We start from the raw sequence: 27,515 nt of genomic DNA, 5'->3' as shown, positions 1-27,515 counted from the left end.
TTTTTCGACCAGGTGCGGAGGTGGAAGTCAAGGAATCTTGAAATTTGCACAGTGGGGCACGCACACACTGAAACAATAGGGCGCCCCGGGTTGTTGGGCTTGTGTTTTGTTTTGTTTTTGTTTTTTTTGGGAGGAAGTACATGTTTGGGCGACGTGGGTCCTTTGGAATTAGTTTTTTCTTTAACCCTAACTTACCTGTGGGGGAGGGGGCCATAATGCCCCCCCCCCCCGACGAAATCCGCCACCATTTCGGCGCGCATTTTTTTTTTTTTTTTTTTGACCGCGCCGCTCGCTGACTTTTTACTTTCAAGTCTCGCGCAACTTTTGAGACCAAATTTGTCGCGCCCGGGCATACCGTTGCGAAGCCACACCCCTTCAAAAAATTTTGGTCAACCCCAAAATTGCTCAAAACGTGATTTTGTGTGCAAAGTCAATACAAATATTATTGTGTTTTTTTCAATAAATTCATATAAAGACTCACATTTTTAATTGTAATGGCTGAAATCAATTCATTTTAGTATAATTATGATTCTAAAAATATGCATGACAAATTCTGCTGAAAAAAAACAACCAAAATTTCGAAAAAGCAGAGAAATACATTAAACCATTATAAAACAATAAAAACATAAGAAATTAATTTTGATACTGATTTTTTTGTTACGCACAAATGTAAAGAATGTCACTAGAAATATTTACATATAAAAACAGCATTCCATAAGCTTTAATAAGGCAATTACAGACGAAAATGAGGTTTTTGCATATATTTGTATAATTAATTAATCTAAAATAGAAAATGCAAATTTCTTGAAAATTTTACTTAACAGTCTTATAGATTACATCTAGCTTAATGTTCATGCAAAATTTTGCGGCGATCGCGTGATCAACGGCCGAGATCTGAAGGGGGCCATTATGCCCCCCCCCCCCCCAGGAATTCAAGCTCGCTAAAGAGCCGAGGTAAGTTAGGGTTAAGTCTGAGTCTACGTCATGGTTTCCCACAGCTGTTCTTACCTCTTTTAGGTGTTTGGGTGTTGTCATGATCTTGGGCCTTGTATGTCCCACAGCTGTTCTTACCTTTTGTATATATAATATATATATATATATATATATATATATATATATATATGTATATATATATATCTATATCTATATATATATATATATATATATATATATATATATGTATATATATATATCTATATCTATATATATATATATATATATATATATACGTATATACATATATATGGAATAGAAACAAGACTACAAACAGGTTAGTCATCGCATTCTTCATCAGCGACCAGGATGCGATGTGATTAAATGTTGAAAATAAAAATTGGATTAAAGGGATTGGCTGGTAACTGATCAGTGGGAATAAGTGGAAATGCTGGGGAATGATTGTTCCAATCCTTGTGAGAATCATTCAAGAAGACATCATACATCTTTTGTTGTGTGAAAATCAGAAATCATTTTTCAGAATGGTCTCATATTCTAACAAAAACAAATTTAAACAGATTGCAATGCTGTCAAAATGAATATGCTCGTGTAGTATTGAATGGAGGTTATTACATGTCAGCGGAAGCTCTTACTCATGCTCTCAAATGGCAGTCGAATGAACAATAAATGCAATATTATTACTGTTTCCTGGCGTACAAATTGTTAAACAATTTAGACCCTTCGTACTATTATAGTCAAACTTGTGACCAAACGCCCTACTACTTCTACCACTCGATATGCCCTTTCTTGCCTTTCTTGGCAATTGCATATACCCAAACCTAGAAATTAATATACTTATGCTGCAAGCAAATCATATGAGTAACCTATTTCTTAATTCAAACAGCTTCCTCATTGCAAACGTTTAAGTATCGGGTACTCCAACACCACTCCCTCATATTTTGATACGAACCATTTGTACACACTTTGACCTATTCAAATATTTGTATTCTCCGCTCGTTTTATGTTCTTTCTTATGTTTTTTATGTTCTCACGAACCGATTGTTCTTTAGCTGTGTCATATCTTTAACGGTTTCATCTTATTTATTTTATTTCATGGTTTAATTCATTTTTCAAAAGAACATAAACATTTCACTTTCTTTGGTAACAAAGAATAAGGTTGCATAGTCAAAACAGAGTATATTGAGAAAAATATAATCGAGGAACCTTGGGATAACAAATACGTTGTAAATGAAAACTTACTAAAGTGACAAAAACGATATAAATACGCAAAACATCGAAAAATGAAGGGGGCCATTAAAAAGACTGTGCTTGTGGACCCCTACAGTTAAAAATGTCAATAGAAATTGAAGTGATGCAAAAAAGGAAGAAAGACTGGGAATAAAGTCAGAAAAAAAAAGTCGGGAAGCCCATTAAGAAGATAGAGTATGAAACAGAAGTACACACGCAGACGAATAAACATAAAACGAGACTGGGACGACGAAACTAATAAAGGGAGACTCACAGACAAGACAAAACGAGACAAGACTAACATAACAGGAAGACAATACAACGGACAGAAAGACAAAACAGATCCAGTGATCCTCGACAGAATTCATTGCAAGAAATGATGGCTTGCGTGAAAATGATACGGAAATATAGAAAAGTATAGAGAAACAGATGCCGAAATGATATAAATGATATCAAATCTACTCAGTAAGTGTCTCAAGACAAGAGGGACGAGAAAATACGTGACAGTAAATCATTTGTAATCCAAGTTCTTCGAAAAGGAATTGAAATAAGCCAACAGGCTATTCAAATCTGTGGGATCATAAAATTGCAATAAAAAAGACTTTAATCTTCTTTTAAATGAATATATGGAGGGGCCTTTTTTACATCATCATTCAGGAAATTCCAGTTGGGCCAGTGTAAGTAAGTGTGTTCTTAGGTTTTAGCAAACATCGTTCATGAAAAAGGTAAATGAAAGTCATTGGAGGGTCGAGTTGGATACTCATGGAATGATTGATTTATTTGAAACATATAATAGAAGCGAAATGGACGGGAGTGAGTTGTTGCTGTACATAATTGTTCGTTTTGTTCTTGTTTTTTATTCTGTGCACATGACGTAATGTAATATTTATCAACGCAGGGCTCCCTTGTAAAGCAGGCCTTTCTGACTCTGAGAGGGACAACCCTGCTTTTAAAGAAGACTTAATGAATTAATAAAATTCAAGTAATGTGCAGTTTAATGCTTTAAGTAAGCATGCCTGTCTCGATACAGTGACGGGGTGATCGTTACGTTGAATTGCACATCACTTGAATATGAGACCATTCTGAAGTAAATAATTTTCACACAAGAATAGGTATATTATGTACTCTTAAATGAATCCCACAAGGATTGGAACAATCATCCCCAAAAATTTCCAATGATTCCCGCACTCATCAGTTACTCTCTAGCCACCCCCTTTAAAATCCGTTTCTGAAGCAGACATCCACACAAGGGTAACGTCTGCTCCTGGTCGGACGGATTTCAAAACTAACCTGCTTGTGATGGAATGCGTCAGGTCTGGTAGTTGCTGCCACAGTGCATGGTAACAGAGCAGTGTATTGTGCGCGTTTGGGGTAGCAACGAGACATCCCTGGACTGGTTCCCTCCATGATGAGCCAAAGATGAAAGGATTTTGTTCTCTGTAAAAACAAAACAAAACAAAAAATGACAAGCACAAATGCCGCTGGTACCTGTTCATTTGAATTTTGTCAACGTTGTGCTCCTTTCACAAAGATAAACCGTTAAGAGACCCAACTCATTGTCTTTCACTGACGCAATCTCACACTAAAAATATCCGGCCCCCATAGAGACATTCCATCCACTAGTTGTGCCCTTTTCCGTGATGGAATTCTGTATCAGACTTTCCTGATAGTAAAACAGCCTTTCCCGGTAGTCACCGAAAAAGAACAAATAGAAGTGAAAAACCTACATTAAAACACTCTCGCTTGGCGAGGAAAGCGCATATTATAGAAAGAAGACACCAAAATGTTATTCATAACGGTCAGCTATGAAAAAAGAAAATGTTGGTTGTGAGGAAAGAGGAATTCTTCCTCTTTCTATATGGATACATAATTATATTGAAAATGCGCCGTGTATGACCGAGCACATCCAATCAACTTACATGAAACAATGACAAATTGCACCTTTTTCAAAGGTTGAGCGTTGTCGTGAAGGAACAACGAAAGTCTTGTGAATGACTGGGATCTATCAAGGAAAGTGTCGACAGGCCAGCCTGCATGACTACAGGTTTGTAATTAAGGGATTCTTCTAATCTTTTAAGTGTCACCATGCCTCCCTTGTTGATATGTTGGTCACTCCCACAAAGGTCAAACAATCCAAACTTGAATTACAATTTTTTTTTTTTGATAGGCTCTCTGTATATATTCACTTCAATTCGTGTTTATATTAAAAAAAAAGAGAAGAAAAGTCACACATGGGAGGTACATTTATAAAGTGATATTGACCATACAAACGTTTAACAAGATGTGGAGGCAGCTAGAAAGACAAACTTTTATGGGTAGCTACTACCAGAACAAAAGCATTTATTATAAAAGTGATATTGAATTGGAAAAAGGGTATAATACATGAGCATATAAACTAGAACTAAAGCCTAGTAAAGACTATATAAACACATGTTCAGATAACTGTCGCTTTACACAAGCGTTACGTTACTGTAGTTCTGTACGATGTGAACATAGTCTGGTAGGAACGGGGGGTCCCCATGCACCCTCCGAACACATTTTTTAACTTACTTTTTTGTAACCCTTAGGGTGTCTAGTTGATAACTTTTTTTTTTGTTCCCAAGAAAAAATCGAGTAGCTCATGGGGGTCATTGGTCGCCATCTTGGCAGCCATCTTGGATTTTTCAGGAAAATCATTACCACAACATTTGAACTACACAGCATGAAATTACAAATGAAGCATTTCTTCAGGGTAAATGTTACATTAGCAATCCATTGAAATGGTTGTTTACATGATCAAAGCAAGTTTGAAACAAGAAAAGCCTAAAAATATGAAAATTTCGGTGTCATTTACACCGAAAATTATCCAACTAGTTTAACTTTTGATTTACACAACATACAGGGACAAATAACTCATTTCTTCAGAGTTAATACGGCAGGAAGAATCGTTAGAGATAATAATTTACATGATTCAAGCAAGTTTCAGAATTAAAGATTCAAGTCCAAAAAAGCGAGAAAAACCAGTGTCGTTTAGTCTAGAAATTGCCCAAATAACCATATACATACATTGCAATCTCATATCTCATAAGAGTGACTAACTACTTTGTCTTAACAGTCTGGTAGGAATGGGGGGTGCACGTCACGAGACCGACACCCACGAGTCATACAGCCCACAAGTTATACAGCTCACAAGGCATACAGCCCACGAGTCATACAGCCCACAAGTCATACAGCCCACCAGATATACAGCCCACGAGTTCGACATCAAGTAAAATAAGCCCAGGAGTTATACGGCTTACCAGACCGACACTACGCACAAAAGGCTCCTGAGACCGACACTAGGCAAACAAAGCCCACGAGACCGACACTACACTTAAAAGGCCCACGAGACCGACGCAACGCATACAAGGCTCACGAGACCGACATTACGCAATACAGAGGTTCACGAGACCGACACTAAGCAAAGAAGGCCCACGAGACCGTCATGATGAACAGCGCCACCTATAGACCAATAAATTGTATAGGGTGTCCTGATAATGGCATAAGGAAGATACGAGAGATAGAAAAGAAGAGTTGCCAGGGTGTTACCCCATCAGTTGCCCCCCCCCCCCCCCCCACTGCCTGAAATGATCAGGATCTTTAATTGTGTTTGCGTGGGTGTGTGTTTGTGAAACTCAAGTGATGCAAAGACACCCTCGTTTGCATGTTAACCCTTTGAACTCTTTTATATATTCCAACTCCCAGCCCCCCCCCCCCCCCCAAATAAAGAGAGAGAGAGAGAGAGAGAGAGAGATCTGCCTTTGGTGATTGTTATTACATTCTAGTGGATCATCGAGAGGCATTTTATAGAGTGAAAATCGGCATGATTCGAATATGCTTATGGGTTGAATAGAGAAAAAACGGCTTGTAAGAAATATTGTTCGTGCAATTCAATCTAATCTGTATAAACAAAGTGGCTACCAAAATCATTACGTTTTTAATCTTGTAGGCGGTTGCTGGTAGAAAACTCGTCACAGAACTGGCAAATTAACATCACTTAAATTACATGATGTGAAGGTGGAGCTGCAGAAAAGAATTTAATACAAGTCAACGAATTAGGAAGAAAATTAAGCATATACATTTTTTAATGCAAATACAATACACTGAATTGATGAGAGATAAGTGGTTTTGCTATACTTCACGGATTTTAGGAACTTATGAGATATTGTTGTACTATGATGTTAATCTGCATTGGTTCGACGAATCACATTATCAAGGACAAAATATCACGAAATGTGATGGCAGTAAATGATTAAAAAATGACAATTTGTCATATAGATCCTATAATATATACATATTCGATTTGGATTCGAAAAAAAAAACAAGATGCATCCAAGAAAACAGCTATTGTATTTCACGAAAAATGTACTGTTTTGGAGGAGAATAACACAAGCCACAAATCGAGGTGAATCCCTGCGATATAAAACGTTTTAATCAGTTGAATTACATACATTATAGTTACAGAGAAAATTACAAATAGATTTTACTCCAAAACGTCTAAGCAGGGGGGTAGGATATCTAATATAGCCTAAGAAAATAGTGAATAGAGAAAGGGAAGAGGTAAAAAGTACATCCTGTCCATCTTCTAGCTAAAAACTAGGAAAGCCTATTAAAAGTAACACGATGACATTATCAAAGCTCTAAAATTAATCCAAACGTCGGTCTTTTCCTCTTTTATCAATTAATTTGAATTCATTTCTTCTCCTTTTTTGGGGGGCGGGGGAGGGGGAGGGCATGAAGAATGCAATTCTATTTTTCTAATTGATAACGATGTCGCTCCCTGACAGACCTGCCCCCTGGAAGTATGTGGAAATACATATTTGATGTCGTTCATATGTAGATGGTTACCATCTTTCACTAAACGTGATAGCGTGACGAAATTGCACCCGCCAGTATGTTATTTTTCAATTCATTGAACACACTGTACAGGTAATTGACATGTAGATGGCGCTGTTTATCTTGTCAGTCTCGTGGGCCTTCTTTGCCTACTGTCGGTCTCGTGGGCTTTCTTTGCTTAGTGTCGGTCTCGTGAACATTTTTTGCTTAGTGTCGGTCTCGTGGGCCTTCTTTGCCTGCTGTCGGTCTCGTGGGCTTTCTTTGCTTAGTGTCGGTCTCGTGAGTCTTTATTGCTTAGTGTCGGTCTCGTGAGTCTTTATTGCTTAGTGTCGGTCTCGTGGGCTATGTTTGCTTAGTGTCGGTCTCATGAGCCTTTTGTGCGTAGTGTCGAACTCATGGGCTGTATGACTCCTGAGCCGTATTTCGTGGACCGTATGACTCGTGGGTGTCGATCTCGTGGGATGATCCCGAAGGGTGCACGTCACGAGACCGACAGCCACGAGTCATACAGCCCACAAGTTATACAGCTCACAAGTCATACAGCCCACGAGTCATACAGCTCACAAGTCATACAGCCCACCAGTTATACAGCCCACGAGTTCGACATCAAGTGAAATAAGCCCAGGAGTTATACGGCTCACGAGACCGACACTACGCACAAAAGGCTCATGAGACCGACAGGATAAGCAAACAAAGCCCACGAGACTGACACTACACTTAAAAGGTCCACGAGACCGACGCTACGCATACAAGGCTCACGAGACCGACATTACGCAAAAGAGGTTCACGAGACCGACACTAAGCAAAGATTAAGAAGGCCCACGAGACCGACAGGTTGAACAGCGCCACCTATCGACCAATGAATTATATAGGGTGTCCTGATACCTGTAATAGCATAGGAAGATATGAGATGGAAAAGAAGAGTTGCCATCTCCGGCAGGGTGTAAGCCCATCAGTTGCCCCCCCCCCCCCCCCCCCCCCCCCCGAAATGATCAGGATCTGTAATTGTGTTTGCATGGGTGTGTCTTTGTGAAAAAAAATGAACAAAGTACAGTAAAAGTGTGTAACAGATCTTTCTACAATAAACCTGCGAGGGTGTTGATTTAATATTGATTAAAAATAAAAAATAACGTAATCGTCTATTAAGGTAGCATTAGGGATTCTGAAAAAAAAAAAAAACAGATGCATCCATGAAAACAGCTATTGTATTTCACAATAAAATGTACTGTTCGGAAGAGCATAACACAAGCCACAAAATTGAGGTGAATTCCTGCGACATATATCATAGTTACAGAGAAAATTACAAATAGATCTTACTGCAAAACGTCAAATCAGGAGGGTAGAATATCTAAAATAGAATAAGTAACTAGTGAATCGGGAAAAGAAGAGGTAAAATTTACATCTTATCCATTTTCTAGCTCAAAACTGGTAAAGCCTATTAAAAATAGCACGATGGCATTATCAATGCTCTAAATTAACCCATATATAGTTATTGTCCTCTTTTAAATTCATTTGTTTTTTGTCTCTTTTTTTTGGGGGGGGGGGAGCGGGGGCATGAAGAATACAATTAAATTTGTCTACTTGATAACAATGTCGCTCCCTGACACACTTGCCCCCCCCCCCCCCCAGAAGTATGTAGAAATTGATGACGTTCATAATTATGTACATGGTCACCATCTTTCAATTGATAGCGTTACGAAATTACACCCGCCAATATGTTATTTTTCCGTTCATGGAACACCCTGTACAGGTGATTGACATGTAGATGGCGCTGTTTATCCTGTCGGTCTCGTGGGCCTTTTTTTTTTTTTTTTTTTTTTTTTTTTTTTTGCCTACTGTCGGTCTCGTGGGCTTTCTTTGCTTAGTGTCGGTCTCGTGAGCCTTTTTAGCTTATTGTCGGTCTCGTGGGCCTTTTTTGCCTACTGTCGGTCTCGTGGGCTGTCTTTGCTTAGTGTCGGTCTCCTGAGCCTTTATTGCTTAGTGTCGGTCTCGTGTGCTGTGTTTGCTTAGTGTCGGTCTCATGAGCCTTTTGTGCGTAGTGTCGAACTCATGGGCTGTATGACTCCTGAGCCGTATAAGTCGTGGGTTGTATGACTCATGGACCTATTATTGATGTCGGTCTCGTGGACCGTATGACTCGTGGGTGTCGGTCTCGTGGGATGCCCCCGAACAATATACCTATGTTTCATGATACAATACTACTTATATCATTTACATGTTCATTCCAGGTATAAGATTAGCGCCGATAGTCACACTAAGAAATTGAGTAGACTTTTTTTTTCTACAAGGGGTAACCCATCAATATTACAAATTACATTCAATATCAGAAGAATTAACGTTTTTAACATGTATAAAACTAGTTTTATCAATATTTAAAGATAATTTATTGCATTTGAACCAGAAAGAAACTGTTAACCGATCAACATCTTCCTTTCTCGTGTTTGCAGTACTGTGATTGGTGGAAAGTTAACATTTTATTTCACTCAACAACCCATATTCTGGGTATCAAAGTCCACCGTAAAGTCATATTTCACGTTATCAACTGAATAATATATACAAACAGAGTTGCAAGTAACTTTCGAAATAGACAAACTGACTATAATAAAGTGAATAAAAGTGAAATACGATTGATGAAAAGAACAAATAAAATATACATAGATAATAATATAAGTCTATTGATCCACAATACAGTGGAAAAAAAAAGAAGGAAAATATTACAGGGGGATAGAGGGGAAGGGGGAGAGTGAGAAGGACCCAAAAACTGATGGCACGAGTACAGCTGTCAAAAAAAAAAAGGAGAAGGAAATACTAGTCCCACATAGTCAACCTGACAGTTGAGATAAACAAAAAGGTGAAAAATGCAAAGACGTAGGGCCTACTGACATAATTATATAGATAAGTGAAGAAAGTATCAAGGGAAAATGAAGGAGAAATGAAGGAAAGAGGGGGAGAGTGAAAAGACATGATAGATAAAGAAGTCACAACAGTAAAAAAGGCTTAATGCAGTATAAAAAAACTAAGAAAAGGACAAAATACTATAGCAAAATAAACAAGTGTAATTACGCCTATATAACTACAAAACTAGGATTAGTAACTCAAAAGGACTGCCCTGTTTTCACAGTTATTGATCCACCCTCATTTCATATGTGTATCGCTTGTGATATCTTATTAAGTTTTTTTTTTTGTTTTTTTTTGTTTTTTTTTTGCTGTTCACTAAAGAGGCTGCAATGAAAAGGTAATGAAATCATCACCAATATCATTCTTATTGCAGTTGGTACAGAATCTTTAATTTCCAGGAATGTGATTATATTATCTTCCAGAAACAATTGGCAATTTGGGATTAACACAGCCGAATTTTCATAAAAATTTCTCTGAGAATCATTTAAGTATTGGGAGTATTTCTCAAAATAAAGCTCCTGCTTGAAAATTCGAGAATTCTAACATAGAGAATAAAAATTTCTACTACATCACTACCCCACTTTTGCTTGAAACTGCAATTCAATCTGGTGTTAAATAAATTTACGCTTCTGCAAGAATGAAATAATGTTGATACAGGAATGTGATTTGCTTGAAACTGCAATTCAATCTGGTGTTAAATAAATTTACGCTTCTGCAAGAATGAAATAATGTTGATACAGGAATGTGATAGAATTCTGTGAGACCAATTTGGTTTTTTTTTATGTCGAGGTGTTATATTTTCCGATATTTGTAATCAATTTAGGTAGTTTTCACGTAGGAAAATTTTTTGTTTTGGATTTTGCATTACTATAGTGTTTCGATGTGTCATTTTCCGATATTCGTGATGAATTTATATTGTTTTCACATTGGAAAACGTTGTGACTTGGAGTTTGCATTCAGTAGTATTTCGGGGTGTCATTTTTCCGATATTTGTAATCGATATAGGTGGTTTTCACAAAGGATAGCGTTGTGTTTTTGAGTTTGCGTTGAGTTTGCGTTAATTAGTATTTTGGGGTGTAATTTTCCGATATTTGTAATCGATATAGGTTGTTTTCGCATAGGATAGTGTTGTGTTTTTGAGTTTGCGTTGAGTTTGCATTAATTAGTATTTCGGGGTGTCATTTCCCGATATTTGTAATCGATATAGGTTGTTTTCGCATAGGATAGCGTTGTGTTTGTGAGTTTGCGTCGAGTTTGCATCAATTAGTATTTCGGCATTTATGATCGATCATTAATATCCGTATTTCTGTGCATCATTCTGCTTTACATTTTCTCAATTTTGAAAGCGAAATATATTTAAAACGATATCTATTTGGTCAAGAATTTATGAATTTAATTAAATTTTTATAAAATGTTTTTTTTTTTTTCAAGTTAGTGTTGACTGTTGAGCAGTTGCGTTTAGTCATTCTTCGATGGAATGGATTTACTTGATCGATACTAGTTTTTGTTTCGAGAGGACTAACGTGAGAGTGGCCTCGGAAGAGCCAGGTCCAGGTACTGTAATTCACCCTAATTTTCACCGATAATGGTTTGTATTAGTTTGCATTAATTAGTATTTTGCATTAGTTTGCATTGATTAGTAGTTTGCATTGAGTTTGCATTGAGTTTGCATTGAGTTTGTATTAGTTTGCGTTAGTTTGCATTAGTTTGTATTAGTTTGCATTAGTTTGCATTAGTTTGCGTCAATTAGTAGGACCGATGAATACTATTGGTAAGACTACCCAAATTCTGATATTTGGATCTAGTAGTAGCTCAGCCATGGTGAGATGATTTTTTTTTTTTTTTTTTATGTGAGTAAATTACATCCTAGACCACTTAAATTAAAATATCAAAAATGTTTACCTCGTAATATCAATAATATAATATTTCAAAAGTATGTGTTAATATTTTTATTAAGCTTTGAATTATTTATTCAAAAAATTTTATTGTTTTTTTAACTTTTAATATTCTGTATCACTGCTCTAAACGAAATTGTCAATCATTGCACGGTAGTGGTGGATCATAGCAGCCTACAATGCACATGCACAACATACGCGACGCGACGATTGCCATTGCATGACCTACATAACCATACGATAACGAATGAGTGAAGGGTTGGTGGTACTCCAAACCAACATTACACCGATAATTTCCTGTGAACGGCACAAAAATGTCTGACGAGATACCGCAGAAAGTGGTTGAATATGAGCGGTTCATTAACGAAGTGTTGAGGAAAGACTTGGAGTAAGTAACCTACTGCATTTGATGCATTCACATGCCAGATTTTCTTCTCTCAACAACAAGAACAAAAAGAGAAATGAGCTGGATCAAATTGGTAGAATCATGGAATTGTGTATCCTGATTTGACTGAAACCTGCAAATTTACCTTTTCTCCTATTGCACTGGTGCAGAGGAACTTAAGATAAATTAGAGACCGTAGCATTTGCCCCATGCATGGCCATGCTCGTGCCGTGGTAAAATTATTTGCACTATGTTTTCTCACACAATTTTTGCCCTTTGGGATGCATGTTTAATTCCTCATTTAATCTTTATTTTGCAGAAAAGTCTTGGAGACTAGAGACATGATATTTTCACAGATTGCAGAGTACCTCCAGCTGAAGACGACAATTGAAAAGATTCAGGTAAGAACTCAAGAGGGCCTAATGCAGTCCGGGAAACCCGCTCATGAGGACTGCTCCCGCGTACGAGGACTGCCCCGCCTCATGAGGACCGCCTCATGAGGACCGCCCCCATGCCTCATGAGGCCCGGGGGGAATGCCTCATGAGGCCCCCCTTTTCATTTCTATTCATCTCACATCTGACGTATAAATTGTCGCAACTTTGCACGGTGATTTTTTGTTACACACACATGTCCACTATCCATGATGAAAAGAAGAAAAAATCCTATCTGTTTTTTTTTTCAAAAGTTGAGTTTTAATCAACCGATGCAGAGCGCCCATTAAAACACACGTGTTTTAATGGGCGCTCTGCATCGGTTGATTAAAACTCGATTTTTGAAAAAAAAAAACAGATAGGATTTTTTCTTCTTTTCATCATGGATAGTGGACATGTGTGTGTAACAAAAAATCACCGTGCAAAGTTGCGAAAATTTATACGTCAGATGTGAGATGAATAGAAATGAATAGGGGGGCCTCATGAGGCGTTCCCCCCGGGCCTCATGAGGCATGGGGGCGGTCCTCATGAGGCGGGGGGGGGGGGGGGGGGGGCGGTCCTCGTACGCGGGAGCGGTCCTCATGAGCGGGTTTCCCGGACTGAATGAGGAAGAAGAGAAGGATCAAGAATGTGATAGAAAAGTGTAACTAACTGTAAGGATCGAGGAGGCTAGAGGGTTATTGGTAGAATGTTACCAGATTATGCAAATTGGTCATTCCTTTTTAAAGTAATGATCCTCAAAGACATTTTGGACAATTTGCTGGTCCACTTTTCATGCTCACCATTGTTTCACACATGAAGCAAGAAATAGCTTACACAGAGGACTGGGAGCTATTCAGCTATATGTCAGAGGTTGATGCCAATGATGGAAATGCTCAAAAGTACACATTGAATATTCTTCGCAAAGGAAGCTAATCTACCTTCATACATTTATGAAACCATTACACTACTACACTCCTTGTTGCATTTTAAATATGAAAAATGTGGTGGTGATGATGATGATAATGATGATAGTAATGTTAGGTTTTAAATGCCTGTTGAATTATTTTCTTTCATTTTGTTGCAATGATACACCAGGAGGCGGGCTATGATGAGGGGGAGCTGAAAACACAGGTGGATCTGGGCTGCAACTTCTATGCCCAGGCAAGAGTGTGAGTGTTTGCTGTCATTAGTGATTGTGTAACTTTCTCTGGAACATTGTTCGATTTTTTTCTTTTATTCGTCCTGATTATTGTCTTTTAGCACCAATGTGTCATTTATATTGGTAAGTTCGGATTTGATATAAGATTCTCGAACTTCGAAGCCTGATAGGAATAGTGCACCAAATATGTTCATTGTTTGTATTTATATTCCTTTTTTTGTTTGTTTGTTTTTCTGAATAACTGACGCTTTTAATGCACTGCAGAAATTTGGAGAGGATTTAACAAATCACAGTATCTGTATTCACCTTATACTCTAGAGAGATGGAACAAATGGAAATTGTACAAAAATTCAGTATTTCTAAGACATAACATGACACCATGTCCACACAGCATGCAATAGGCTTGGGTAATGTTGTGATATGAAGAATTGGTCATACAATGAACCTCACACTGTTCATTTTTATGCAGGCCTGACTCTTCCAAGATCTTTGTGCAAGTTGGCTTTGGATTCTTTGTAGAGTTCACTCTCCCCGAAGCTTTGGCCTTCATTGAGAAGAAAACCAAGCATCTGACACAGTGAGTTTCTTTTTGTAATGGCCAACATAAACTGCGTATGTGACACTTGATATAAGTAACGGACAAGTTCACCTTCATATACATAAGGATTGAGAGAATGCAGCAATATTAGCAGAATGCATCAGTGAAAGTTTGAGGAAGATTGGACAATCTGTTCAATAGTTATTACTTTTTGAAGTTTCAGTGCTACAATTGTGCCATTGCTGGATGAGAAGAATACTACAGCTTGTGATATGACAAGCATCAAACTATATTTACAGAAAATATAAAGAAAATTCAACATATTTTAACTTTTCTTGAATAACAAAAGAATACCTGACTTGCCTCTTTTCGAAGGCAGGGGGAGCGATATTAGCTTTGAGGGAAAGTTGAGGGAATGTGCACTTTTTTTCCAAAAATGAAATTTTGTGGAATTATCTTCATATTTTCTTGACATCGTTCTACGCACTTGACATACTGTAAACATGATATAAATCATAAACTGTTGTGTAGTCTTCTCATTCAGCAGTGACTGAACAGAAACTTTATAATTTCATAGCTTTTGAATGGATTTTCCAATTGTCCTCAAACTTTCACTGATGCGTTCTACTGATATTGCTGCATTCACTCAATCCACATGTATATTAGGTGAACTTGTCCTTTAACACCATGTAGCAGATTTTAACAGCTATACTTGGGTGGGTTAGCAGTGAGATGTGGCGGCGTATGCCTGACCACATTTCAGCTTTTCATTCTCAAGACATTTTCTTCTCTGAATGTCAGCTCTGGCATTATGTAAGGCAATACTGTTGTGATGAAATGAAATTAATAGAAATATGTCTCATTTGCAAACCTTCTATTACTGTTTTGTTTGTTTATTTGTTTATTATCTATATAGATAAGTGTATTGATATTGCATATATGTATATTTTCTGTTCAATAGTTTTATTACCACGGAGCCTGTACATAATTCTGAGGTTACCAGCAAGCTGTTTATTAACATCACCCCCCCCCCCCCCCCATACGCTCACATCACTTTTTCTTTTTTTCTTTTTTTTTTTTAGTTCAGATATTCTTTAATTATTTGCAAGGGAGGGATTCTTGTTGATGAAAGCCAAGACTACATTAAAATGAATATACATGTAATCCTCTGTCACACTCCATGTGTGTTACTTTTTTTCTCTATCTTCTCCCCCCCCCCCCCCTCTCTCTCTCTCTCTCTCTCTCCAGGTACAGTGATAAATTGACACAGGATTCTGCCAAAATCAAAGCCCACATCAAACTAGTGTATGAGGTATGTGAATGAAGAGTTATGGTGCATTTGTAGAGTAGTGCTAACAATGGCAGTGGTAAAAACATTCTGACAGTACTTGAAGCATAGAATTAGAAATTAGACGCATGTAGAATGGAGTAACAAAACAACAAGGATGAAGTTACTACTTGCCTTACTCGACTTCTCTCTCGAGAGGAGTGGGAATTGAGGAGGTTGGGAAGAAGATGGAGACTATCTGTTCATTCTCTTTTCTTATCAGTGAAACTTGACCAAATGAGACCAAAAATGGTTTACAGCTATTAAGCAAATCTTTTCTAGAATGAATGGGGGGGGGGGGGGGGGGGGAGGGGGGCAATTGGTGAACTAGTTCTCAGTGTAAGGATGGGAGAATGCGTGACTGTTAAGAATGGTACTAATCTTTTGTACGTCCTTTAAAATAGTCTACATGTTATGTTTGTTATTGTTTTCATGGTTCGCCGAGTCCCTCATTCATGCAATATATGCCTATCATGTTTTGCCTTCTTTTAGGGTCTGAGAGAGCTCCAAAATCTTGACAAAGACTTACCAGAGGCACAGACCCAAACCCTTTGGCCTTGATCCATGGGTCAGGACAGTGGACATACAACGCGAGGTCTGCAGTAATGGTCAGCAATGACCAGCTGCATGACATTGTGGAGGCCGAAAAGTTTGACTGAAGTCAAGCTGCTGTGTGAACGCTTCCCCACGCAGGATGGCCCGAACAGATGGTAGCCGAGGTGACCAGATAGTGTTCATCGACCTTCAGTGCACTGTTCGCTGAACAAACTGTGGGCTGCACTGTACCTCACCCACCTCGTCAGTGACTGTATGGCCAGAAGAGCCATGCTGAGTTGTGAAGTTGTGTCACAAATCCAGGGAGGAGGTGTTTCCTATAGCACAACACAATTTTTACATCATGGAAGCAAGTGAACTTTTGATAAAATTTTGTTTTGAAAGATTTCACATGTTAAAGAAAATGTCAGTCACATCATTCATTGGGTCACTTCAAAAGAGGGAGAAAGAGAGGGAGAGAGAGAGAGAGAGAAAGGGAAAAACCATCATAAGTGTTGAGTATTGCAAAGTTAGACTGATGAAATTCATTCTTCTTTATTTGACACAAAGAACAAACATTTTCTACCTTTACATACAGTATATTATTATGAAGAACATCAGATGGAATCTATAAAATCCTTGCTTATTTAGAGTTTGGTTCTTTTGTAATAGCTCGTGAGCCCCAGAAGGTTTCATAGCGAAATAGGAGATTTGTTGTGATTATTTATGATAATAATTGATGTATTAGAGCCATGTCACTTTATACTGAGAATTTATGGATGCTTGCTCATTTCATAATTTTCTCAAAACAGTGTTTTAACCACCCTTTGAAGCATTTATGGCTGGTTTTGCAACTAAGTCCTGAAGCACAAATCCTTTAATCACCTACATTTCAGACAGCCACAGACATATGTCTACTGTCATTTGTCCTTGTATGCTGTGACTCTGCGTTGAGACTTTTTAAACACTGATTGGTGTCACCTGACATTCTGCTCCAGTGTTCCGCTTATTTTCTTTCCCAACATAGTCTTGTGGACATCCACCATCACCACATAGAATGCCAGCTTGACCACCCAAATGAACTCATTTCATCATCAGAGGATTCATTGACATCCACTCCATGCATTTTTTTTTCTATGTACGTACATGACTGAATTTAAGTACATTTTAGCATTATGCTTCTGTTTTCCATCAGTTTTTGAAGTTTATAAAAGAATATTAATGGACTTTGATTTCCATGTGGATGTTCATTTCCTCTACAACAGAGTCACCTCCTTGTTTGTTTTCCTGATACTACATATAATGGTAGGCTTTTAATAAAGCTAGCATTTGATATTGTCACTGTTTGACCAAACCCTCATGACCTGTTTGCACTCATTAAACAGTGGTCACTGCTGCCATTTCCTCAGAAATGTATTGCTCTGAATCATAGATTATGTATTACATGTACACTGAACCTGTAATTGTACAATCTCTCAATCTGTGTGATTGTAAAGGTCAGCTAGACATTTAATGAGCTTGTTTCAGACAATATTCACCTTAAAAATAGATATGAAGGTAACTATTGCAGTAATGGGGGGGGGGGGGGGGCAGGAGTATTGACAAAATGTGTCATCATATTATTTGAATCATTTGAATTGAAATGAATTGAATCATATTAACAATTTGAATACAGTGCACTCCCGTTATAACAAATACGGTTATAACGAAATTCTGGTTACAACGAAGTAAAAATTCAGGCCGCAACATTATCCACACTATGTATTTGTATTATTTATTTGTTCGGTTCACAAAATTTCGATATAACAAAAGAAAAGTGCTGGTCCTGAGGACTTCGTTATAACGGGAGTCCACTGTACTCATCGTAAGTTATTACAGACCTTATTCATTATTCTGAATCTAGCGTACCGCAAATATCAAAGTGGTTTTGTCAAGAAGCTATGCAAGGAAAGTACAAAGCTTTGTGATGCACTTTGTTTCTTGTACATTTTGTATTTGTGTTTGTGCCTCATTTAGTTTGAAGAATTCTGCAGGAGCTACACACTATATCATGGATTTCCTCTCAATCATTAACAATGAAATGAATCTTTGTTTAAGTCATGGGAAATTGAAAATGTATTCAGAGAAATAAATTGGTAAATCAGAATCCCAGATATCTTCCGTGGAGCAAAGTCCTTGCACAATTTGTGACAGTTTTATTTATGATTATGCCGGTATAATTTCTCAAAATTTGTATTTGTGTGTCAGTTTGTTTTCTTCTAATATTGTAGCATCTCATCTCACAATATGACTTTATAACTCTTACCAATTACCAAATACTATAAACAATAAAGGCAAAACAAATTGCAAACTAAAGGAAATTTCCATTCTTTTATTTGTTATATGGTGTGTGTGTGTGTGTGTGTGTGTGTGTGTGTGTGTGTGTGTGTGTGTGTGTGTGTATGTGTGTATGCCGATGGAAGCGGACGTGTAGCTGCTTAGCTCCTCAGCCGACGCCCCAAAATGTCACTTTTTACACATCTTGCTTAATTTATCAACGGAATTGATTTCATCTATGTTTGGATAATACGCCATTTTAAACGCTTGCTTTGCATATCGGCCAAGTTTCCAGAAATTTTGTGACAATTTGATGACACAAACTGAGTTGTAGTAAGCTTGAAGTTATACGCAGCAAAGAGAAGCGGCCATGATGACTCGCACGAAATCCATAGCAAAGAATAAGTCAGCGGGCGGCGCTGGAATGGAAGCCGCTGCACATGGCGCCACTGGATCGGAAGCCGAGGACTCGGCCGAGGAATGCATGGCCCCGCCCAGTCAGCTGGACCAGCCCACCCTCAGAGACCTGCATCAGAGTATCGTGGATTCCAAGAACTTTCTTACCACGAAATTAGACAAGATTTCGGCTGATGTGGTAGCCATCAATCAGAAGTTTGAAGAACTTAAAACCACTGTGGATTTTAACTCAAACCAAATCTCAGACATTGAGAAGAAAAAGTTGCCGGAGTTAGAAAAATCGCTTCAGACAAAGATTGCGTTATTAGAGGAGAAAATCATCTTAATGGAAATCCATAATAGGAAATCTAACCTGCTGTTTTATGGATTAGAACAAACGGAAGGAGAAAATGTGTTTGACGTGCTTCAAAAGGCTTTCGTGGCCCTTGGAGTTGATGCCTCAGCGGCCTCCGGAATAGCGTTAGCCAACGCCCATAGGCTGCCGAGGAGGGAGGATGGTTCCCAAGCTGCCCGGCAGGCGCCTGTTCCTATCATCGCCCGATTCGCTTTTATGCACGACAGAAACCGGATCTTAGCGGCCTTTGAAGACAAGCAGAGGAGGCGCACGAGGGATACCGCCCAGCCTGGAACGTCCGCTAAACCCCAACCCCCAGCCCCCAACCCCCAACCGCGGGTTACCGTTCGGACGGACCTGCCGCCCAGCATGAAAGCCCGTCGCGCAATGCTCGCCAAAGAAGCGTACAAGCTCCGTAAGGAAAAAGGCCTCGCAACCAAGATTTTTGTGAAGGGAGTAAGTGTCATCCTGCAGTGGAAGGAAAGAGGAACAACCAGATGGAATGATTTTACGGATTAATTACATCAATGTGTGAGTAGATAACATCTTTAGCACCAATTGGAACATTCATTTTCATGCAGCTTTCCATAGTTCATATTGTTGCGTGGTAACTGAATTACTGAAACTTGAAAGCAAATTTTACACTTGGAAGGAATAAGGCATTGCAAGTGAGGCTTAATCTCTATGAATAGTAGTTAGTATGATCTGAAAATTTCATCATGAATATGACTAAAAATTGATTTTTATTAATTGGATTAAAATGGCAGTGAATTTGATGTGAATATATGCAGAGATTAAAAAAAAAACTATACATAGAAACCAAGTTGGGAGTCACCATCTACTATTGAATAGGTGCCTGTCGAAATTTGCATTTTTTTTTTTCAGATATCCATTATGGTGTTGCTTTATTTTATTCAATTTTGACACAAAGTTTAACTACAATTTGCCGAGTCATGACAGCGCCAGACTGGTAAACCCCACTGCCACAGACTCACTTTGAGAGTCTGCATGTATGTATCCTTATTTCTACTACCAACAATGTGTTCTGTAATTTAGGCCGACTTATTCTACTAACCTGGTTATGCTTTAATTAAATCTATAACTATTATAAAAGGTGTGGAATAGAGAAGTCTGGATTTGAGCGAGGATCAAGACCGTAAATATTCTGATTGGATGTAATGAGATAGATTTTTAGATAGACGAGCAGTTGGTTTGTGGGCATAACCGTTATTAAGTATATTTTGTTGGTAAATCTCCAATTTTTGTACCCAAGGAGCTATTTTGAATGAGTTCATGAATATGAATACAAAAAATGGATCTCCAAAGTAAATTGGGTCATTGAATTATAGTTTTTGCTTTACGGAAGTTTTGAAAACACACAGTTTCATGGAGTACCTTTTTGACGTAACCATCTTCGACTGATTTTATTTGTGTGTATAGCAAGCAACTAACTGCGTATGCTGATTATTCTTCCTCTTGAGAGAAGGCGAAGAAATATGTTGATAATTATATGATCACTTTTCTGTATTAAATTGGGCTGCATAACATGCATCCTGCATGAGGTCTTTATTATACTCTGAACTGTCACCAAAATGGCCAAATAATGATATTGGTAGCTAGACTGTGTCAATATGTCTATTTCAAAAGAAAAGAAAAAAAAAACCCTTTCTGGGTTTTTTCTTCTTTTTTTTCTTCTTTTTTTTTTCTCTTTGATTCACACTTCACCTCGAGAAAATTCAGGTTTGACTCATACTTGACTGGTCTTTATTTCAATAGGTCGATCATTTGGGATCCATGTTGGGATGCGAGCGATGCAGGACTTTGCATTGGAATGTTGATAGCATTGTTGAAAGCATTGTTGCCATGCTCTGGCGCTCCAATCTGCATCCTTACTTTAACTGCATTCTAAATGCTTGTCCTGAAACACTTTTATAGATATCTGTTTATAATACCAAATTTCGTTAGAATACTGAGGCATAATCTCTACGTTCCTTATCATTTTTTTTCCAGGACCTTGATAAAATATGTGCTTTTTTGACAAAATTGTATAGAATCTGATACTTTGTATAATGCTTTTGATTCAAATTGGCACTTAGACCAGAGTGGCAAGTATTTGAAGGACCTATAGACAGAAGCTGTTTAGCCAAAGAAAGCGACTATAATATACTTTGCATGTTTATGTAAGTACACATTCTTGGAAGTGGAATGGTTACCCATCAGGACAATTGATATTCAAATGAAATCATGTTTAACATAACAAAAGTTATAAGTTGTTATATGTGTAGGAGCAATGTGATTCGGTCCTATTTAGTAGGTACAACTAATACGTGCTGGTTACAATGTAGGTCCCAGGTGCATGCCTGGAATGTATTTGGGAGATGGGTCGGTCGAATGACTCCAGCCCGACTAGAAAGGTTCAATTGGTAAATTTGAGACCCTGGAAACGCACATATCTCTGTCAACCTTTTATTAGTGTGCATCCTTTAGGTGAAAATGTGCATGAAAAGATTGATGCATCATGAACTACAGCAGTGTATGTGTGCAAAGGTATTGCAACTGTAATTCTTGGCACAGGGATGGAGGGTGAATTTTTTACTTTTTTTTTCTTTTTTTGTATTCAACCAACTTGTGCCTGAAAGTGTATTACACATTAATATTGAACTGATGTATAATGGGCAACCATTAAAATGTAACTATTGTTTAGATTTAAAAAAAAAATGGTAATGACAGTGCGACTGGGTGTCATTCTTGATAACCCAGGTTATGTATAAAACACAAGCTCACTGGGTGTACCTCACCGATGAGAGTGTGTTTGTGTAATTATGATTTTGTATTGCATGTTGGTTTTCTTTTTTATAGAGGGCAGATGTTTAATGAATTTTACATTTTGCATTTCAATGCGGCACACACCCAATGGTTGACTCTGCAGTTGTTTGCCCCTTTCTGTATAATACTCATACCCCCGTTTACTCAGTGCGGTACTGGGCGGAATTTGTAGTGCATCTGGTATATGTGACCGTGCACCTCGAGGTGAACATGGGGTCGCACACGCTGTTTTTTTGCGTGGGGACTGAAAGTGAGTGGGGTGGGTCGGCTTGGCCGGAGCTAAAATTTGGTATCGTGGGAAGGGCAGGAGGGTGTGTTTTTGGCGGTTTGTCTCGAACATTTTTGGTAGAGTGATGTGATTGGGTGTGTTTTTGGAATCCCTTTTTCATTTAACATCTAACATAACAGAACAAAGTTTATTTGGTTTGAGTTGTACATCTTTAAGGCTTAGGGTCTGCTCTTTCAGAGTGGGGTCTTATGTGGAAACTCATGTTCGCGACTTTTTGTTTTTGTTTTGAGGTGCAGGGTCACATATTTTATTTATTGCGATTTATTTCGATTGGAAGGACATTATAAATTAATTAGTTTTTCCTTTGTTCTGCTGGTTGAAATACATGTATTGTTTTAAAAAATATTTGCTATTGGAAAGGGTTGACGTACTTGAATATCATAATGAGATTTACTTCATTGCGGTATATAAACTACGTCATTACCATGTCCTTCACTACTATGCGGGTTTCGACTTTCTTTCTATTATCTAAGATTTTATGAGGTTTAGTTTTGCAACTGTCATAAGCTATCTAGGCTATAGGCAAGATACTCATAAAAATGAAAATTTTGTTGGGGCGGGTAGGCTGAATGTCAATGCAAGTCTGCATATATCGCCACTCGCCAGCTACATATAGTTTTTTTTTCACTTTTTTTTTCCTCAATTTATTGGCTGGGTTAGGGATCGGTATCTAGGGATATGGATAGGGCGTGGTTGAGGTATGTTAGATGTTGTGTGTTTGGAATGTTTGTACCACATGTGCAGTTGGAAGGAGACATAGGTTCCTTTTCTGTGATGGTTCTGCTATTTGCTCGCACTCAAACTAATTACATGTTTATACAAATCAGCTGTGCTCTCTTTGTACTCACAACTCGTTGGAAATTCTTGGAGAGGCCTGAACGGGAACGCATGGGAGAGGACTTTGTATTATTCATGTCTTGTACCAATGCACGCTTTATCATTCATAATGAGAATCTAGTTATATAATGGAAACAAATGAGCATCTTACGTTAATTTCTTTGAATGTTCGGGGAATAAGAGATAGGGCTAAGAGGAATAACATTTTTGCATGGTGTAAAAGCAAAGGAAGTGACATTGTTTTTCTTCAAGAAACTTATAGTACTGTTGATGTAGAGGAAAGGTGGAGCTCAGAGTGGGATGGCTCAATGTTTTTCAGCCATGGATCAAACCATAGTAGGGGAACTTTAGTTTTGTTATCCCCAAATTTAAAGTTTAAATTTGAGAATGTTTTATTAGATAAAGATGGGCGTTATATATTACTGAAGGGAGAACTGAGAAGCGTGAAAATATTAGTAGGTAATTGTTATTTCCCAACTAGAGATAAAGAAAAAACACAGTTTGAATTTTTGGATAAGCTAAATACTAAGATAGCGGAATTGTATGATCCTTCTCAGCTCGTAGTTTTAGGGGGAGATTTCAATATACTCATGAATGGAAAATTAGATTATATGGGGCAAAAGAATATTATAAAAACTAAGTTTAATGAGAAATTGGAAGAATTTTTGAGAAGGTATGAGCTAGAAGATGTGTGGCGAAAAAGAAACCCGGATAAAAGGGAATTTACTTTTAGGCAAAAGTGGCCAATCGTTCAAAGTCGTTTAGACTATTGGTTTTTTTCCTCTAATGCACTTAATTTGGTTAATAAGTGCGATATCATTACGTCAATTACACCTGATCATTCTTGTATTTTGTTACAACTTAAGAATCTAGCAGATAAATTTTCATTTGGTAAATCTTATTGGAAATTTAATAATAGTTTATGTGCAGATCTTGAGTTTGTTGATATGTTGAATGAGAAAATTTATCAATTAAGGGAACAATTGATTCCAGAAATCCAGGATAAATTACTTTTTTGGGATTTTTTAAAGATGAAAATGAGAAATATTATAATCAGTTATTCGAAGGAGAAGGCAAAACGAAGGAGAAAGGAAATAGAAAAGTTAGAATCAGAAATAAGTCATTTACAAACTCAATTATTGACTTTACCTGTAAAGTTTATAACGGATGAAATTGAAGAGAAAAAAACAGCACTAAACAATTTGTATGATTATTCTCGCCAAGGTCTGAGAATCAGGTCAAGAGCAGAGTGGTATGAAGAGGGAGAACAGAAAACACAGTATTTTGAACAGTTGTTGAAATCTAAGAAAAGGAAAAGTGTTATTAAAGAAGTATACAATGAAAAGAAAGAAATAGTGTCAGGTAAAAATGAGATTTTGAAAATTATTAGAACATTTTATGAAAAATTGTATTCTGCTTGTGATATCCTTGAAGATGAAAAGTTGATGTTTTTATCTGGTATTCCCAAATTAAATGAAGAAAGTAGAAATTTATGTGAAGGGGAAGTAACTAAAAATGAATGTTATGAAGTTTTGAAGGAAATGAAAGTTAATAAGTCTCCGGGAAATGATGGATTTACTGTGGAGTTTTATAATACTTTTTGGCCAGTTTTAGGAGATATTTTAGTTGAAACGCTAAATGAGGCATATAATAGGGGGGAACTGTCTACATCTCAAAAGCAAGGAGTAATTACACTTATAGAGAAGGAAGGTAAAGATGGTATGTATGTTCAAAACTATAGACCTATTACTTTGTTAAATGTTGACTATAAGATTTTATCAAAAATATTAGCTAAAAGGATTCAAAAGGTGTTACCGGAAATTATTCATCATGATCAAGTAGGCTATATGAAAAACAGAAATATCGGAGAAGCTGTAAGAATAATAGATGACATTCTTTTTCATGCATTGGAACATCCTTGCGGTTATCTAGTTGCGGTGGACTTTGAGAAAGCATTTGATTCGGTAGCGCATATCTTTTTATTTAAAATTCTGCAATTATTTGGTTTCGGGAATTCATTTCAATTTTGGGTTAAAGTCTTGTACACGGATATCAGTAGCTGTGTTATGAACGGTGGAAACTCAACGGGGTACTTTAATATCAAACGGGGTGTGAGGCAGGGTGATCCTCTGTCTCCATATATATTTTTATTAGCTATGGAAACTTTAGCTGGAGCTATTAGAAAAGATAAGGATATTAATGGAATTAAATTTGGTCAAAATGAAATAAAACAAATTTTATACGCGGATGATATTTCTTTGTTTGTGAAAGATGAGGGTTCAATTAAAAGGTTACAATTTTTATTTGATGAATTTGGGAAAATAAGTGGTCTCAAAATAAATAAAGGGAAGACTAATTTCTTATGGCTTGGGGAGGAAAAAGATAGGCCAAATATTCATTTGTTTGGGAATTTTGTTCAAGAAATCAAAATATTAGGAATTTATTTTTCCTTAGATGTTAAGGCAAAAGAGAATTTAAATTTTAAAGAAATATTAAGTAAGATAAAAAGTCTTTTAGGATGGTGGAAAGAAAGAGATTTAACACTTATGGGAAAAATACATCTTATGAAAACATTCGCCTTGTCAAAATTGAATTATGTAGCATCACTTATTGTTGTTCCTCAGTGGGTATTTTCAGAAGTCGAAAAAATTACCTTTGATTTCTTATGGCATGGCAAAGACCGTATAAAGAGAAAGATTATGTATCAAGATTATGAGTTTGGGGGTTTAAGAATGACGAACTTTCGGTTATTTGTTAAGGCACAACGTATTATGTGGCTAAAACGCCTTCTATATGGAGAAAAAGAAGTTGGGTGGAAATTATTTTTTGACTTCTGTTTTAGTACTGTAGGAGGTAGATTCCTGTTTATGTGTGACTTTGATTCATCTATTATGACAGATAATGTACCACCTTTTTATTCGGAAATATTGAAAGTTTGGCTCGATATTTATAAATATAGACAATTGGAAAATGAGGTTGTAAATCCAATAATATTTAATAATAGGAGTGTACGCATAGCAGGTAGGATGTTTTTTCATAGAGATTTATTTGATGCAGGAATAATTACAATACAAGATATATTAGATAACGGTCATTTGAGATCTCAGTCACATTTTCAAAGCTTGGGTCTTGGTTTTAAGGTAGAAGAATTGCTTAAACTGAATGATATATTTAATGCTATACCCCAGAAATGGAAGGATTCTATGAGAGCAGGTACACTTCAGCAAGTTGATTCCACAAACTTTGACTTAAAATTGATTTTTCTGGTCAGAGAGTAAATTTGCAAGTTTTAAAATCGAGAAAAATATATGAGGCTATGGTGGAAGATTTACAGTCATCTTATGTTTTACAAATCAAAGATGACCACAGTAGCTATGATTATACAAACAAAGAAATAAAAGATCTTTTTATTAAACCGAGTAAGTGTACATTGATAAGAAAATATAGAGAATTTCAATTTATGATGTTACATGGCGTAGTTTACACTAAGGAGCGTTTAATGAAGTTTGGTTTTGTAACAGACAGCCTTTGTTCCTTCTGCCAACATGAGCCTGAAACTTATCTGCATTTATTTTTACACTGTGTTAAAGTGAAACCGTTATGGGAATTCATAATTAATTATTTTGATATAAATGAGTTAAGGAATATGAATTGGAGAGATATATTTGGGGGAATTTCTGGTTATTCAAATAGATCAAAATGTGTAAATACTTTGATTATTTTAACAAAATACATCATTTTTAAATCTAGAACGGGAAATAAGTTACCCACTGGAGAAAAGATGCAAAAGATTATTGTTGAATTAATAAATGAGGAAAAAATCCTTGCGACCAAGGCTGGGAAGCTACATGTACATTTACAAAAATGGGAATATTTTGAGACTTCGTTGAATAAACCAGTCTGAAGCTACGTGCAACGTCTGTGACTTTTATGAAAATAGTAATGTTTCCATAGTATTCCACTCTTTCTTTTCTTCATTGTTTTTCCCTTTCCTTCATTCCTCCTCCTCTTCTCGTTCTTCTTCTTTTTTTTTCTCTTGTGTTGTTTTGTATTTTCTCCCCCTCCTTTCCCATGCGTTCCTGTCAGCCTGTTGGCGGGCTGATTATATAACTATATTTACTATATTGTGATGTGTAGGCAAGAGCAGTTAACCAAATTAGGTGCATGTGTATGTGTGTGTATGGGTGTGTTTGTGTGTGTTTGTGTGTTGCATGTGTACAGATAGGGGTGGGGGGAGGAAACAGGAAGGGAGGGAACTGGTGGGGGTGGTCATAGGGACTCAGTAAGGGATATGAGTTAGTAGGTGGGCGG

The 27,515-nt window shown here is 37.2% G+C and overlaps 2 protein-coding genes across 2 annotated transcripts in view; one reads left to right on the top strand and one right to left on the bottom strand.

Moving 5' to 3' along the window:
• LOC139717202 (ER membrane protein complex subunit 3-like) overlaps positions 1-11,759 on the bottom strand; it is a 208,802-nt gene extending 197,043 nt beyond the window's left edge. Inside the window, exon 1 of the mRNA XM_071628703.1 lies at positions 11,700-11,759. Coding sequence (XP_071484804.1) covers positions 11,700-11,753 — 54 coding nt within the window. The 5' untranslated portion in view covers positions 11,754-11,759. The remainder of the gene's footprint in view (positions 1-11,699) is intronic.
• Positions 11,760-12,142: 383 nt separating this feature from the next.
• Positions 12,143-16,212, top strand: LOC139717165 (protein UXT-like). Its single transcript, XM_071628665.1, has 6 exons — positions 12,143-12,216; positions 12,533-12,614; positions 13,723-13,796; positions 14,256-14,363; positions 15,573-15,636; positions 16,144-16,212. Exons 1-6 carry the CDS (start codon positions 12,143-12,145, stop codon positions 16,210-16,212), a joined length of 471 nt encoding a protein of 156 aa, XP_071484766.1.
• Positions 16,213-27,515: the final 11,303 nt, after the last annotated feature.

The sequence above is a fragment of the Diadema antillarum genome, unplaced genomic scaffold (assembly GCF_040938485.1).
Source record: "Diadema antillarum isolate AM-2024a unplaced genomic scaffold, OU_Dant_1.0 scf00000072, whole genome shotgun sequence".
In the NCBI taxonomy this organism is placed as follows: Eukaryota; Metazoa; Echinodermata; class Echinoidea; order Diadematoida; family Diadematidae; genus Diadema; species Diadema antillarum.
This window is presented reverse-complemented; position numbering and strand designations above follow the sequence as displayed.